This window comes from Watersipora subatra, chromosome 1 (genome assembly GCF_963576615.1).
Source record: "Watersipora subatra chromosome 1, tzWatSuba1.1, whole genome shotgun sequence".
Lineage (NCBI taxonomy): Eukaryota > Metazoa > Bryozoa > Gymnolaemata > Cheilostomatida > Watersiporidae > Watersipora > Watersipora subatra.
Genome location: NC_088708.1, coordinates 45,937,363 through 45,954,780, shown reverse-complemented (window position 1 = coordinate 45,954,780; position 17,418 = coordinate 45,937,363). Strand labels below are relative to the sequence as shown.

General features: G+C 35.6%; 2 protein-coding genes across 2 annotated transcripts in view; one reads left to right on the top strand and one right to left on the bottom strand.

Annotated features, from left to right (window-relative positions):
- LOC137385787 (DNA helicase MCM9-like) overlaps positions 1 to 4,747 on the top strand; it is a 31,519-nt gene extending 26,772 nt beyond the window's left edge. The window contains exons 14-16 of the mRNA XM_068072349.1: positions 1,125 to 1,308; positions 2,134 to 2,295; positions 4,041 to 4,747. Coding sequence (XP_067928450.1) covers positions 1,125 to 1,308; positions 2,134 to 2,295; positions 4,041 to 4,616 — 922 coding nt within the window. The 3' untranslated portion in view covers positions 4,617 to 4,747. The remainder of the gene's footprint in view (positions 1 to 1,124; positions 1,309 to 2,133; positions 2,296 to 4,040) is intronic.
- LOC137385789 (glutamine amidotransferase-like class 1 domain-containing protein 1) lies at positions 4,613 to 13,096 on the bottom strand. Its single transcript, XM_068072350.1, has 8 exons — positions 13,027 to 13,096; positions 10,200 to 10,279; positions 9,836 to 9,941; positions 7,775 to 7,882; positions 6,149 to 6,243; positions 5,871 to 5,964; positions 5,664 to 5,778; positions 4,613 to 4,782 (listed from the first exon to the last, which is right to left on the bottom strand). Exons 1-8 carry the CDS (start codon positions 13,094 to 13,096, stop codon positions 4,755 to 4,757), a joined length of 696 nt encoding a protein of 231 aa, XP_067928451.1. The 3' UTR covers positions 4,613 to 4,754.
- Positions 13,097 to 17,418: the final 4,322 nt, after the last annotated feature.

Below are 17,418 nucleotides of genomic sequence, written 5' to 3'. Positions count from 1 at the left end.
GGTTGGAAATATCAAAGCTATTGAAGATAACAAATTCTTGTTTTAGCGAATTCGTCAACAGAAAAATAAAACTGCATCTCATAAGAGAGTTTTTAAAGATTTTGACAATGTCATAAGGAAGCTAGCACTGTTGGTGCAGAGATATGTGCAGGCATACCAAAATTTAATATTCATTAGAACCCTTACATTGGCTGTGTGATGCTTGCTGTCTCTGCCATATTTTCTGTGTAGTTATTTCATTTTGTCTGAAAATGTGTATTCGATGAGCTTGAGCTTACCCTAAATGGTGAACACAGGCTGAGCATCATGTCTAAAACTAATTTGGCCTACCAGATACTGAAAGGGATGAAATATGTTATGGAATTCTACTTTGTTTTAACATGGGGAAGGCAAATCTATAGGTACTATCAAAAATTGGAGAGAAAGATCTTTGATTAGTCACTCGTGCAAGCAGCACTACCACGCATTATATGCTTTCTATAATTGATTTCACAAGAACACTAGATGTGATTCAATTAGCTGAACAGTAATTACATGTCAGTATGTTCACTTGATTACAAGAGTACATGATATAATTCCACTAGGTACACAGTAACTATATGTCAGTGTTTTCACATGATTACATAAGTGCTGCATGTGATTCAGCTACATGGTAATTACATGTCAGTTTCGTTGCATGATTGATAATAAACAGTAGAATAATTTGTATCTTGTAAGCATTTCTTACCTTTTTCTTAGAAAGTTGCTGAAGGCACATAAAAAAAGAATGAATCTCTTCAGGGCTTTTTGGTATTTTTCAAGTTATTGTTCTCTCTCTGTAAATTTAAAAGCAAGTAAACAAAGCTCTGTGTGGTATGAGTGTCAATTATTTCAAGGTCTTGGTGTTGTCATTACAGTTATGTTGCAGAGTAAGACCATACAATGTGCTATGGAATGTATGAGACGGTGTGTATCTAGTGGCAGCCAATTCTTTTCACACCTTCAACCTATCGATTGCAATGCTTATCCAATCAGCTCTAGGAAACTGGTGAAATCAGTGCTTGTAATTTTGTACTATCAAGACATTGTTATCTTGTGTAGGTAATTTAGCCCTGCATGCTCATATATCAAATGTTTCCTTGCAGAATGTTGCAGGCGTACTACAAGGCCCAGAGGAATGCAGACAGTAGAAATGCTGCTAGGACAACGATGAGGCTACTACAGAGTCTCATCAGACTAGCTCAAGCACATGCTAGACTCATGTACAGGGAGAGGGTGCTTATCGAGGACTCCATCAACGCTATCATTATCATGGAGTCATCTATGCAGGTACATGTATTTGACTATACAGCCATCCATACAAGTATATCATGACAGTTGGGTCAACCATACAGCTATCTGACAGTACGGCCACTTATACTGGTTATCTCATAGTCACCTATACAGGCATCTCACAGTAGGGTCATCCAAGCAGGTGTCTGCTCGCAGAAGAGAGTGTGATGAATTGTCTAGTTACATGCTAAATTAAATACACTATGTGCTAGATGTTCTAGATTTGGATAAGTGAGATTGACACCAGCAGGTGCTTGGTGTGAGATTAAATCACATTTGTGTTATGTACAGTGAAATAATCTGCTAACACCATGTTGTTGAGCAGTCTTTAATTTACAATCACTCAAATTTAACTAATTCGAAACATCAGTTTTCTTGTATCGAGCTAAAATTTAGATGTGTATAACCAGATTGTTTCACCTGAAAAGGTCCAACAGGAAATTTATGTGATTAAATGTTCAGAGACAGCAAATCATGGTTGCCAGAAGCTTCAGAGTTTGTTAATAGTCTGATATGAATGATAGCATGTGAGATTACTTTTATTATCAATACTAATTTTGCTGATCTATGTACTCAGGCTATGCCTATCCTTTACTTTTCACAGCATTGTATGTTTTGTTTTCCTCTATCGGCTGTTAATAGTAGCTGCTTGCAAAAGATTTTCACAACAATCCATTCACAGTTGAGCTGTTTGCTATTAATTACTTCAATGCAAATTGTTCATAGGAAAATAAGAGCAAATAAGACTTGATTAATGTCGCTTTTCATGTTTATCCTAGAATACACTACTTGGCAAAATCATAAAGTTTGATTTATTCACAGGGTGCCGCCCTTCTGGGAGAGATCAATGCCTTGCACACAGCATTTCCACCCAACGCAGAACAGGAATACGAGCTGCAAGTTGACTTGGTACTTAAAACTCTACATCTTGATGAAATGCGATATCGAGAATTAGAAAGGTTGAGATCTCACCAGAACTCTATGGTATGTGTGCGCTAGCCCAACGATGCGTTGTCTCCTAAAATATACTTACACTATTGATATCGTTTCAGTAATTAACCGATATTTTACGCATGAGGTAAAATGCTAAGTTACAGGCTAGTAAACATGCTCGCAATACTTCACGGATGAGTTTGGCAGTTTGGAATTTTCAAAAATCTTTTTATTACTAAAAATCTAATGCAATTTCTGGCAACTATTGGCTGTAGTTTTCAGTTAACCACTAAGTAGGAGTCATGTAGATGGAAAAACTATTTGTGTGGTCTGATAAATGAAAGTGGCGCGCTCACTAATATTTTGACTGCAGTGATTGGCTTTCTTGTGCGACGCTGTCAGGCTAATGTATCAGTCCAAGCTCTTGTCAATGCTTGTTCTTGGTGTCCGTGGTTTTCAACAAAGCGTTCACACAGGAATGATATTTCCCAGCCTTCTAAAAAGTAAGTTTTCCTTATAAAAAAAATGTTAAGAATCATTGTAGTGTAACCGTGTCTTTCCAGGCCAGGGGTTAGTTTCAGTAGACAATTGATTATCTCTGATAGCCAACCAACTCCAGCAGCGATAATCACAAGCGATCCGTATGATTGGCGATTTGTCAAGCCAATCAACCAATAACATGTTCATTTTTTATTGTAGGTTTCTGATCTATATCTTTCAATCTATCTATTGATCATTGCGCTACCTAACACCTATTTTAGATTTTCTAAGAATTAAAGGTTACTGACAGAATTTTAAAATCATATCCATTTATTCACCAATATCATATTTTGTTTTTCAACAATGATTTTGATGTTAGAAGAAAACCATTTTTTGAGACAAAACCACCTGCAATGCAAGCTCCAAGCTGTGACAAAACGTTGTCATTTAACATAACACAGAACACAGAATCGTGTGTGAACGCCAGACAGAAGCACTTGAACCATTTTCTCCATTTAGTCACCAACACGGCAAATAATTATGACATAAGTACGAAGCAGATTCCACAAATACTGAAAAAGTCTGTGCCATGTTCATACATCCCACATTGACTTTTGACCGGTTATAAAATTATATTAATTGGTTTGTGCATTCGTCTCTTGGAGTACGCTAGCAAGAAATTCTTCCTTCATACAAGCAAGAAGTTTGAAAAATTGTCCATAACAATTAGCTATTTTCGTTAGTCATCTGTTTAAATATGAGCGCATGCTGTGCTTTTATGAATGATTTTGAGCGAACAATTCAATTTTTAGATAATCTCATTAAAAAAACAAGCGATGTTGATATAATTATATAGCGCTGCAGCTGCTTCCGGTTGATATATTTTTAGCAAAGATCACGAAACATTCTACCTATTTTCATAGCTTGAAAATGTTGATAAAATCTGGTATTTAGTTGAAGATACACAAAAATATTATAAAAACCACAATCTGTAATGTTATCTTCTGCAATAAAAATTGTTCCCGTAATTTAACCTTCTAGATGTTAACAAAAATGAATACCATAAGCATTAGTTTTACTACTAACTATTAATTCATTGCATTTGCCAACCATGAATATAATTTGGTGCAAACAAATAGAATCGTATGCCAGTTTGCACTATTTTTAGAAGAGTGTACTCCCACATGTAAACAAGGAGTAACTAACATTGACTTATAGTGGACTGATATTGACAAGTTCCTTTAGTGGTGATTATTAACTTTTCCTGGTCAATTTTTCTGGGTTTTTTGCAAACATTGTGTTTGTTGTACTTTCAGCCCGATTCAAGTGAACTCACAAATATCAAAGAAAGGACAAAAGGAAATGTGGCTAGAGATTCTGCAAGTACAGGTCAAACATTGTCTGATTTGGACATCCCGTTAGAGGCAACTACTCACACAGCAGTTCTAGTCGGAAGTAATGACTGCAGTCAGACCTCGGCACCCAAATTTGATAATGCTGAGGTTATTAAGAACAGTGAAACAACAAGGGAAGCGAAAATTAGTTTTGCCCGAGGTGCAAATTCTGAATCAAGTGGTGTTAAAGCAAGCAACAGCGACCTGCGTGGGAAGAGGGGACGTCTAGTGGAACCTATTATGGTTTCACATAAAACCAAAAAAATCGATCATCAGCCAAGTTTGAACACAGAGATTGGTGAACCACCGCGAATCTCTGAACGCGTTCCAACTAAAACATCAAGAAAAACAAAGAAATTATTAGAAAAATTTGTATTGCAGGAACAAACTCATACTCATGAACTCTCTTCGTCCTCCTCAACGATACTTGATGCTTCAAGGATAGTAGGACCTGTCGACCTCGATGACATCACAGAGAGAGATTTGGAACTAGATTAATACAACATTTACATATACAATTGCTTTATTTATATTGCATTAATCAGTGTGTTGTGCAGCGTTTTGGAGCACAGCAGTTATCCAGCCACAGCCATGCCATTTTCTCTATCTGTAGGCACTATCACCTGTTACTGTACGTCATCTACTGTTCACAGCTCCACGGCTCCTGCAAATTGTTATATCACATATTGCATTGTTACGTGATGCTCAGACTAAAATGTATTTTTTTAGGAATTAAATCACGGACTTATTACTAAATATCCGACCTCACAAGAGGCAGCAATATTGCAGTGCTGCAAAAAATGAAAGTTAAGATTTGGAAACTGCTACGTATATAAACCTCAGAACTTGAAGCTTGAATGGTTTCAATGTAGACTAAAAAGGTCAGCACTGCAAGGTTTTTATAGTCTAACCGTTGATACATACACCATACATGATGCCTGACAACTAACCGGCTAAGTGTTTCATATGACCAGCATGTTATATACCGCACTTTTCGGACTATTAGCTGCTACTTTTTCTGATGATTTGAGCCATGCGGCTTATATAAGGATGCAGCTATTCTGTTGCTTTTTCTTTGACCGTTAGGGCGCATTAACCATAATCTACGGTAAGTGCGCCTTAAGCGATGAAAGAAAATATGAAACAATTCCTAACGATACTGTTCCATTAGTCACTAGGTTAAAAAGCGTCAGTTAATACGAAACAGTGCCGTTAGGCACTGTTTCGTATTAATCAACGCTTTGACCGCTAGGGCACATTAACCATAATTTAGCAATGAAAGAAAATACGAAACAATGCCTCACAATACTGTTCCGCTAGGCACTAGGTTAAAAAGCATCGGTTAATACGAAACAGTGCCATTAGGCAATATTCCATTTTAAACAGCAAAGTTGCTGCAGGGTTAAAAAGCACCATCCTGAGTTGTGCGGCCTATATATTGTTTTATTATCGTTTTTTGGAAAATAAAGCAGATGCGGCTTATATAGGGGTGCGGTTTATAGTCCGAAAATTATGGTATATGCTGCTGATCAATATACTACTCACCTGGTTTGATTGACCAATAATACAAGGTTCTGTACTGCAGTTAAAGTAGAATACTCATTCTGTCCAGTGATAATATTCCCGTCTATACACACATGGAGCCCGTCAGCGGCAGCGACTAAGTAAAAACCCAGGAGCAGTAGTAGAAATAATAAATGGGCGAAACAAACTAAAAATCAAAAAATATATGGTAGTGAAGAATTAACCTACCAGAATGGATGGCGCCATTGTCCTTGGCAAAATCTTCCACAATCAGTGGCATACTTGAGAAGTCTTCCTGCCTTGCTAACTCATAAACAGACATCTAGAAGGTGACAAGCAGCATAGGTGAAGTCCATAGTTATGTGTGCAGAAATAAACAAAAGCACGTAGCAAACACAGAAGAAGTGTAGCCGCATAAGTGCTGGTTAGAAGTTCCTCTCGAGTATTTGTACACACTGAATGATAATAAAACATGCATTAGAACACCAATATGGAGATTCACTCACCGAGGTAATACATCTATTCTTAAACTGCCAAGCCTGTTGAGCACTTCTTGCACTGCAAAGGGCGGCACAGCCCTGCCCAATAGCACAGATAAGCTCTGGAATATAAACTATATACATGTATATAACATGTAGGTAAGAGTGTAACACTGAAACAATACTCTGTACATGCAAACACAGACTTTAAAAAGAAATTTGAGATATGTATCGGGCCAGATGTATAATGAGAATGATTTTGATAATAAGGGTTTGGATAAGCACTCAACTACAATACAACATGCTTTGAATGTTCTGTGATCTTTCCGTAGATGATTAGAATAAAAGATAATATAATTATTAATTATGTCGATCTTATATGGTACTGAACAACTACTCCCAAATGTTCTAAAAAGCATATGATAAATCGGTAAACTTAGAAAACTATAGCCATGAAATATCACCTACTGCATGCCATAGATGAGAATTATTGCCAAGGGGCAGTAGAGCTCATTTTTAGCTTCTGAAATAAATTTAGTAATTTCCGATAACTGACCTTCGAAGTGTCCCGAGGCATTACAGTTTAGTAAGAGAAAGTAAAAAGGCTAAGGAAAGGATTAAAAAGAACTTCTAAAATAGAATATAAAAACGATAAATAAGTTAAGGTAAGTTTAAACTAGTAGAAGTTATAGTTGTTCTGTGGGTCTCTAACAGCACCTCTACCTCCGTACTACCATCTCTTACATCACCAGCAACTAAAGTAACATTAAATACTTGTTTTACTGATTATTACTTTATTATTGTACTTTTACAGCTTTTCTATATATAGAAACAAATATATAAACTACGCTGAATGCCCTGCGTTGCGTGGGTAATAAAAAACAGCTCATAAACATTACCTTACCTTCTACATTACCTTTACACTACATTACCTGTAACTGTTTGTTAGCAATTTTTATGACCTGTGCAATGCCGGTCATTCACCTAGTGAGGTTAGCTGGTAATCGGTACGCATGACACAACGTCGTTATGCGTATTTTAACCGACGTAATCTTTAACCGATCTTCATGATTATTGATCGCTATGTTCAGTTGAACGATGTAGTCTAATGGATAAGCTTGAGGCCTCCAGAACTGGGGGTTCCAAGATCAAATTCTCGGCAATTGTGGTACATTTATATATACAAATATTCATATATATAAATTTAAATATTTGTTAAATTATTATGTGTAATATCTCCACAGCATTTATTAAACGTTATCACAAGTTTTAAGGATGTGAAACAAACTAAACAAATTACAGTGGATTTATATTGGAATACTTGATCCAACGTACAATGATTCTAACACACGAAGCAGGTCTCTGTGTGAATTAATTCATATATGTACGTATATAATAAATATGCCTTGCTTACAACTCAAATGTTAAACTGTAAGCAGACAGTTTAGTCTTAGACGAGCAGCTAACACTAACTATAACACTAACTATAACACTAGCTATAACACTAGCTATAACACTAGCTATAACACTACCTGTAACACTAGCTATAACACTAGCTATAACACTACCTATAACACTACCTATAACACTACCTATAACCCTAGCTATAACACTAGCTATAATACTAGCTATAACACTAGCTATAACACTCACTGTCTTCTTTGATGAAGCTCGATAAAATCTCAGCCATACTTTTGTGCTTGGCCAGGTCAAAAATAGCACCAGGAGCATGGGGAATGACAACAGCTGAGTATCGACTAGCTAAAAGGGAACAAACCAGTCTGAATGGTGATGACTAACAACAACCAATCGTTCTGAATGTTTATTTCCGGAAATTACAGACTAAACCAGACAAGTTATTATTGAAAGGAACGCCCTCCACCAAGCTAGTTCTTAATCCTTGAGATAACAGTGTATGCCAGCTTCACTTCTGTTCATGTGGATCATGGTGTAACCTAAGCCATGGTCTCTATCCTCGAAGGCTTTTCAAATCTAAACTTGTTATAAGAAAACATTTGCTAGTAACGATTTGAATACTGTTAAATATGATATATACTATACGATATATACTATACTATATGATATATACTATATGATATATACTATACTATATGATATATACTATATGATATATACTATACTATATGATATATACTTTACTATATGATATATACTTTACTATATGATATATACTATATGATATATACTATATGATATGTACTATATGATATATACTATATTATATGATAATTATATACTATACTATATGATATATACTACATGATATATACCATACTATATGATATATACTATACTAAATGATATATACTATATGATATATACCATACTATATGATATATACTATATGATATGTACTATACTATATGATATATACATTACTATATGACATATACTATACTATATGATATATACTATACTATATTACATATACTTTACTATATGATAAGTCCCTCATACTAGAGACATACTGTATATTCCCGCATATGAGCTGATTCTAGAACGCAAAATTATTTTTACAAAAATTAAGGGGTCCAGTTTATACGCGCATAATTCTGAATGAAAGCAAAGGAAATGACATGACGATGTTATTTCGTTAGCATGTCATGCTAACTTAATTTTAACAACTAAAACTCAAACCTTTATTAACAACACTATAAACTCAACTTTATTAATAAAAATAAAACAACATTAATGGTTACTACTATAATACAAGTATTCGGTAAACTAAATATAAGTTGTCATAACATTTCACCAAATTAGTTAGCATAAAATTCTACATCATTTGATGCCATAAAAAGGCCACAAGTGCTGCAGAATCAGTTTAGACACTTTTTTGTCCTCTTCATACTACGTCACATGATGAATGAAGTCAGACGATTTACCACTATTACTATAGCTTACTGCATTATTATTATTGTTAAAATAAATATTCACTGTCACTACTATTGCCCAATAGATAATCATCAGAAGTTCATTGATCTACAATTTGTAAAACCAACGTAGCTGTAATGCATCTGAGCATCATGAACAACGATATAATGTGCTCTTGAAAAGCGAAACTAAGGTTAATGTGAGATGCAAAAATGTTTTCCATTGGCTCAACACTTTTCAATTGAGCAGACACGATACGCTAATTATACAACTGCTCACCAATCAGAAACGTTTTGTACTAAACTTGCAAAAGCCGCTCCAATGCTGCAACCTTTTGCTCTGATAGATACGTATGCTGTGTTATGATTTATAGGGTTGGCTCATATGCGAGTTCTTATAAATTCATTGATTTTTGGGCCATTTTCCAGGGTCGGCTTATATGTGAGGATATACGGTAAATATACTAAAAATGAACCATAATTTGCTCTTATATTTTTTGTGCAACTCAATTTGTGCTTAAAAAATTCACAAGATTTTTTGCAATATTCTTCATGGAGTTCAACTTCCATCATTTTTAATGGCAACTGATTTGTCCCGCCAACAGAAATGGTTGAGTTGAAGCTATTTTTTACAATATGCTCAATTGCTTACAAAAACCTGTTGTAATCTCTCACAAACCTAATCATGTCTCCAAGCATTTACATATTGAGTAGACAACTGTATTTCCACATTTTTAGTAAAATTGATGCAAAAAATTAAATGCTAAAAATTCTGCAAGGTTTTGTAAGATTTGTCACACTATTAAGCATTAGAATAATTTACCGTCGACACTCTCTAAGGCTATTGGATGAGAATATGATTTGCTTTTGAAATCGGCGATCCACTTGCGTGTTGCATCATCTTGGTTGACAAGCTCTGAATCTGCACCCTACAATCGGTATATGACAGTTAGTAAAATCAGGTCCACATACTTTCTTCAACGCTATCACACGGGTAGAAATGACATAAAACAATTACCACTATTAAATTATCAGTTCAGACATTCAAATCCTCAACTTTTATGCGTATAACGCTATCATCTATATCAAGGTCATATCAAGGTAATTACTAGAAAAGATCAAAAAAGTACAAGTTGCCGATTTTCTCTGAAGGGAGCTAAAAAATATTGAAAAAACCTGACACTTACTCCTGGAGAAGCCAGTTGGATCTGAAGTTGAGCTTGATGTAGGATTGTGTAGGTTTGTACAAATGATTGTGATGACACACCTAAAAGCAGTCCTGATCAAACTTAGAAATGCTAAAACCTATACGAGTGCTCAGCAAGCTGCAAGACTATACCAGGTGATATAAACTTAGATAAAGCAAATGGTATAATGATATGCATGATACTGTCAGTAGCCATACAAGCATTAGTTGTTTACTTGAACTTTTGTTATACAAACGGATAGAATATGACCAAGTGGGTTAGCTTAAGAACTGGCCAAAACAATGCCAAGATATATGGTTTTTTCTTTTGCCTAAACAATCAAACAACCCTATTCCCGCATCTGTTCGATTAGAGTTATTATTAGAAGATAGATTACTGTCAGCATTGATATTTTGGTGCTCAAATTTACAAACTGAAACAAGCAGTTGGACGTAAAATCATGGACTCTGCCACAACAAAACACAAGCACTCGCTATCTTTCAACAATAACTAGACCATAGTAAGCCTCTCATTGACGTATCAACCCTTCAATTCAATTCAGATCAACTAGCAGAACCACGATTATAACAGGTTATTAAATGGAATTATAGCTTCTATTAACCAAAGGTCTTTTCTCATGAGATGACATAAGACGATAGTTCACTTGTCATGTTTGAGTTTTCCCCGTAGAAAAAATGAGTTTTAGCCAATTTATAACCAGCATGAGTTGAACGAGTCTCTTTGTTTGGCTCATTAAATGACACAGTGTTCTCACTGCAGTCATAAATACTCTCCTATTCACTGACCTATATCAGGCTTATCTTTGATGCACACTTGACCTTGACCTACACTCTTATTTGGTGCTCATTTCTTATTTTTACTTTTTCATTATTTTCCGAGGTTTCAACAAGATTTCTGATTGTAATTTGTTATTTTTGTGACATGCAAAAACATTTTCACCCCTTTGCGCTGCCTGGTCGCTTAGTACATGTGTACCTCTTATGGATGGACTGATTGAATTTAATTGTTCAAAAACCTAAGTGAATAAGAAAAACAAAAATAAGTGAATGAGCAGAACAAAGAGGAGCCAATATAGACACAAGTACAACTTATTGTAGTTTAGAAACCAAGTAAACAAATGCAGTGACCATGCACACAATCAATATGAAAACTGTAATTTTAAATTATGTTGCAACCTTGCAACTTTTTACAAAATATGATAGATAGGATGTTAAAAAACTAACGGGCTAGAATGTCATTTTGCTTTCTTCCTTGGTTTCTCTCACAAATAAACTGCAGCTCGACGTGTGAGCAATGCTTTCTCTTTCATTTACACACCATAAATTTCCAACACTTACAATACAGTTTAGCATCCATATCTCATACAAACGCAATTATACAAGATGTCAGAACCTCATGTACTAATAACATTTAATACGGCGCAGATATGTTGTGTATAACATGGAGTCAAATGCTACTGTAGACTAAAGATTCTCAAATACTATATTGCTATTATTATATTTTTTATTCAAATGCTGCTAATCAATGTTTTAAAATTATATCAATAAATGCAACATATAGAGATATTTCAAAAGACATACAGTTACAGTCATACTGTCAGTTCTCATAGACAACTCACAATAGATTGATTGTTAGACAAATATAAATTCCCTGGTGATGGTGGCTGATGGTGCAAAAAATTTTTGCTTTGAGCTCGCTAATAATTTAGAACAATCACAGTGTTGTATAAAAATATCACCGAAACAAGATACAAACAGGGAGTGAAGTCAGACTACAAGATAAACACCCGATACACACTAACAACATGATGCCCAAAGCTTCAAAAGATCCAATAATTGGAAAAGCAACAAGCAAATTAAAACCACTAGGGAGGAATGAATCCATCACAGAAAGTGAGTCAATTGCCCTGCCAGAAAACCACCAAAAGAAATTAGACCTTTACCCGACGCGACCAAAATAACTGGAGTTAGTCATCATTTCCAATCAGTAAACGCCCATGAAATACATGAAGTACGTAAGACGAGTCCACTCAAATATCAATCCTCTACAACACAAATAACAGAACCTGAGTGTCTAAGCACCTTCTCGCAGGCTAAGAGAAACATCGAGAAAAGAGCACAGCTCCAATGACTCGGCCTTTTTCCTGAGGGCCTGCTGAATCTCTTTTTCCCTTGCATCTGCAGAGCCTTTTTTACCTTCCTATGAAGCCTCCCTCTCCACCATCTGAGCCTCTATATCTAAGAACTGTCATAATTTCCTTTTTGACTGTCGAGAGCTGTACGGGGCCGAGCAAATGAACACGGACGACCGTTCGAGCAAGGACGTAACTTTTATTGGATATTTCACCTTTTGGTCATTAATATTAGCGGTTTAGAATTTTGTTAATGTGTATTTTAATTGTTGAGATTATAAAATAAAAAAATAAGTTTTACTGGTAAGTATCAGTATTGCTTAGACTAGCTTAACACTTTCACTAGTTCTTGAACCAGTAATAAACGAATTAGTTCACACAAGCTAAGCTAACTGGCAAACTAAACATAGTCAAAATAGACAAAGATGGCAAAGCAAATTCAACACTATTGTTGTATGTAAATTTGGATTAGCTATGCATAACATAATTCTTCCCAAAACACACATGCCAACAGTGATAGCCATTAGCAAGAATAACGAAAATAAAAAAAATAGTGTATAGTAATAGCTTTATTGATGATCATCTGTTCAGGTTGATAAGCAAATGAGTGACCCAGAATACATCAAAGTCTATGCTAGTTTCATTGGCATTACTGTTATTAAAACCGTTCCCCACCTTGAGGAGCGCTTGAAACCACTAGCAAGCAATTCTTTTTTGAGGCGGAAGCAGCTGTGTGGGTCGCCATTTTTAGATCACATGATCGCGTTAATAACTTTCAATTAAAAATGTTTTTGTATTTTTAGAGGTTGCTTACTCTTGGCGCTTTTACAAAAAACTGTCGACAACTCCAAATATTAAACAAACGTTATTTTTTTGACAGCGTCTTTTATTTTCATTTACCCTCATTGTATGCAGCAACTGAGCCGCATGTACTTGCAGCCGCCAACATCCATTGATCTCACACTGCCTCCTGGGCTATGCCAACATGTACCTGATTGAAAACTGCAAAGAATTTCCCATTGCAAAAGTAAATACTCTGTTAGACTATGATCAAGCATCAGCTATGATATAATTTTCTCATTTTCTTTAATTTATCATTTTCTAAATTTTGATGATGCCATATTCAAGTAAGTTCTAGTTTACGTGAGAACTAGTTCAACTGAGTACTAGTTCAACGTACCAATTCAAGGAGTACTACTCAACTGAGTAGTATTTCCTATGAGTACAGAGTATTATACGGTAGTTAATATATGAATTTCAGAACTTATGCGTAAGCCTGTTTTCAAAGTCTTATTTACATTGTTGTGAAGTAGAAGATAGATATCAAATTATATATGCAGTTAACATGCAGGGCTTTGCTTGTCAAATAGTGTCAGGTTGAGTTAAAGGCAAACACACTCTGGTCAGATCAATTTCAGTTATAATATTATGAAGTTGTTGTCTTGGTGTTAATAGATTAGAGTTACAGTTAAGTCAGTGATGCAATAATTGCTTTTGTGTCAGACTTGGTTGCTAGTATATGTAATACTGCATTAGAGTTTAAGGTAATGCAATTGAGCAAGACAGTTTACGTTACAGTTATATTAAAGTTCAGTATCAGCTGTGGTAATACATTGGTAGAATCACAGTTGTGGTAAAATTCCCAGAGAGTCTTAGTTGTGGTAATACTTCATTAGAGTCCCAGTTGTGGTAATACACCTGTAGTCATAATTGTGGTAATACACTTTTAGTCATAGTTGTGGTAATACACCTGTAGTTATAGTTGTGGTAATACACATGTAGTCATAGTTGTGGTAATACACATGTAGTCATAGTTGTGGTAATACACATGTAGTCATAGTTGTGGTAATACACATGTAGTCATAGTTGTGGTAATACACATGTAGTCATAGTTGTGGTAATACACGTGTAGTCATAGTTGTAGTAATACACCTGTAGTCATAGTTGTGGTAATATACCTTTAGTTATAGTTGTGGTAATACACATGTAGTTATAGTTGTGGTAATACACCTGTAGTCATAGCTGTGGTAAGACACCTGTAGTCATAGTTGTGGTAATACACCTTTAGTCATAGTTGTAGTAATACACCTGTAGTCATAGTTGTGGTAATACACATGCAGTCATAGTTATGGTAATACACTTGTAGTCATAGTTATGGTAATACACTTGTAATCATAGTTTTGGTAATACACGTGTAGTCATAGTTGTAGTAATACACCTGTAGTCATAGTTGTGGTAATATACCTTTAGTTATAGTTGTGGTAATACACATGTAGTTATAGTTGTGGTAATACACCTGTAGTCATAGTTGTGGTAATATACCTGTAGTCATAGTTGTGGTAGTGTATGACAGTGACCAGCTGTGGCCCCGTACTAATAATCACCCTCTAAAACCTCGGCCTTAGTACTGCTGCACAGACTACAAAGCAGACAATCCGTTGCGGATTGATGAGGGTGCTACTGCCATTTAGGGTGTCATGTTACCAATCTACAAGTGCTATCTTATGTGAAGAGATATTCTTATCACCTTCAGCAATGAAACAGGCAGCTAATCTAGCCAATGCTGAAGTATATTGGCCCTGCATGGCGGCCATTCTTGTCCACATAGACAGACCTGAACAAAACACTCTTCAAGAGACATTAACTCATCTCTATTTGCTATAATAATAAATGTAAAAAGGATTTGGATGACAGCCTTGTATAAATATAAATCAATATATTGTATCAAATTGCGAGGCAGGCTGGACTTGCATGAGCATTGATACACAAAACTATAGGATGAAAATGTCTGAACAGGATAGTAACAATGGAATGCAATGGGACTTTTCAAGTCTTAATAAATAATATAACCTTTGGATAAAATATTACAGCATTCTGCGCTTATAAAGAAATATGGCTAATAGTTTTTCTTCTCGTTATTCTATGGCTGCACAATTGACTACGCCTTGTTGTCTATGAATGCATCGCTGCACAATTGACTGCGCCTCTTGATGTCTATGAACACGTGACCAGTACCAACCACAAAACATGCCAACCTTCTCAAAGGCAGCTGACTAATTTGGCTATCGCTAAACATCTGTAAATATGAGCAGATGTTAGCTTTCTAGTCAGAGTTCCTATATTATATTGAGAGTACACTGCAGACAGCGCTATGTAAATGTTGATTCAGGCGACGGTGTCACCAACACCAAGAATCCTACGAAACACAAGTTGGAAGGAAAACGTGAGAAGACCTAGGGCCTGCTCTAATCCTGTGTGTCATTAGTCATTTTGATAGGAATGGAGTGCACTAATATCTTTTTAGAAAAACTGTTGACTACAATTAGTGAATCGTTTCTCGTTTTTTATTTGCATCCGATTGAACAACGCTATTTTCATTTTTCTCATTACTCCGTCCATTTTCACCTTCGACGGAGCCCTTGCTATAATCCTCCTCGCCAGGCATTTTGCTATAGAGACCTTCGGATAGCTGTGAACGCTCCTTGCTTTTAGCTTTATACCGGCCTGATCTTGATACTGAGAGGTTGTTTCGACGAGCTCGTATTCGTTTTTCTAGGTCATTGTCAGCGAATATAGTTTCAGATGGAAGAGGAGCGTCTTCGTACTCTTCAGCATCTTTCTTGTCTTTGTTCTTCTTTTTCCACCACTTCTTCCAGAATGACATGCCTGCGACGAAGTAGGTCCGTGCGACCACGAGGGAAGAGATCTCGTCTATTACTTCTCAGGGCAGTTGTTCTGAGCTTTTTAGTTACCAAGCAGATGCCTTCAAAGAATGATAAACGTGTTAATTTGGCACACCAAAACCAGCAATAAAGTTGTGAAGAAACTGGCAAACAGTAAAATAACTATGTTAGAGGGAACGTGTTGGTGAAAATAAATTATTGTCAAAAAATAGACAAAAAGAAAATGTCACTCAAAGAATACCAAAAAAACCATGCAGAAGGTTTTGGGCATAAGAACACACTATTTTTATTGTTTTCATTTGTCACTTTGTTAAAAAAAATAAAAAGGAATGTTTAAAAATGGTAAATTGTAAAAAAGGTCTGATATAATGCTTCTGTGAACTTTGACAATTTGTTTGTACATTAGGTGAACTTATGACCTATTCATTGAACATTTGAACCACATGGTTGGTAGAGTATTGATTTGAACAAGTATTCACCTAAGGTCAATAAACTACACAAATATACAGGGTAACACACCATGAGCTCTTTTTAATAATGGCTGAAGTGAATGAAAAAACAATTTTTATCGTTGTACCCAATGAAGCTGCTCATAATACCGATAGTCCGCCACATGTTCATCAAATTCCTAGCTAAGTTGTTCGAAGCACATTCATTGAACATTCGGTGAACAGGTTGGGAATTTCTCTGTGTCATCCTATTGTTTCAAATTGTAAAATGTAGCTGGTGTTAAAAGTTGTGCATTTACAAAAGAAAAAGCATTTTCTGAACAATAAACAGCAAAAGGCTGGCGACGTCGTAAAAATCAGGCCAGAATAGAAGTAAATAAACTCTGAGAATTAGGGATTAAAATAACCAAATATTGATCTCATAAGAGAGACAAAAAAGGGAGAACTTTTACTGCCTTTGTGAACACCACCATTTTGCAATTTTGATTTCTAGCTTGTTTCAGAGATGTCACACAGTTGTTTAACTTTGCTGATTCGTAAATTATTGCTATACTATCATGTACATTGACTTAGGAGTACAGATATTAGCATGGATCCACACAAGAATAGATGCTAGAGAAAGGGCATCAGCCTCAAGCCTCACTCAAATGTTTCAGCATAAATACATGACTAGACAAGCGCGATTATGACTGTTCAATCAAGTTATTCCCTCAGCACTCCCCATCTGGATTCAAAGAAAAACAAGGATTAGAAAGGCTCAAGAGGATTACGATGGAAAGAGTGCGATTAAGTTGAACCAAAGAAACCAATGAAGCGAACATCATTAAATGGCTTTGCAAAGAGGTGCTCAGTCACCAATTGATGTGATTAAATATCCATCAATTTCGAATATAGAAACAGCTGCCCCATTTGCTCTATTATCATTCGGTGACAAC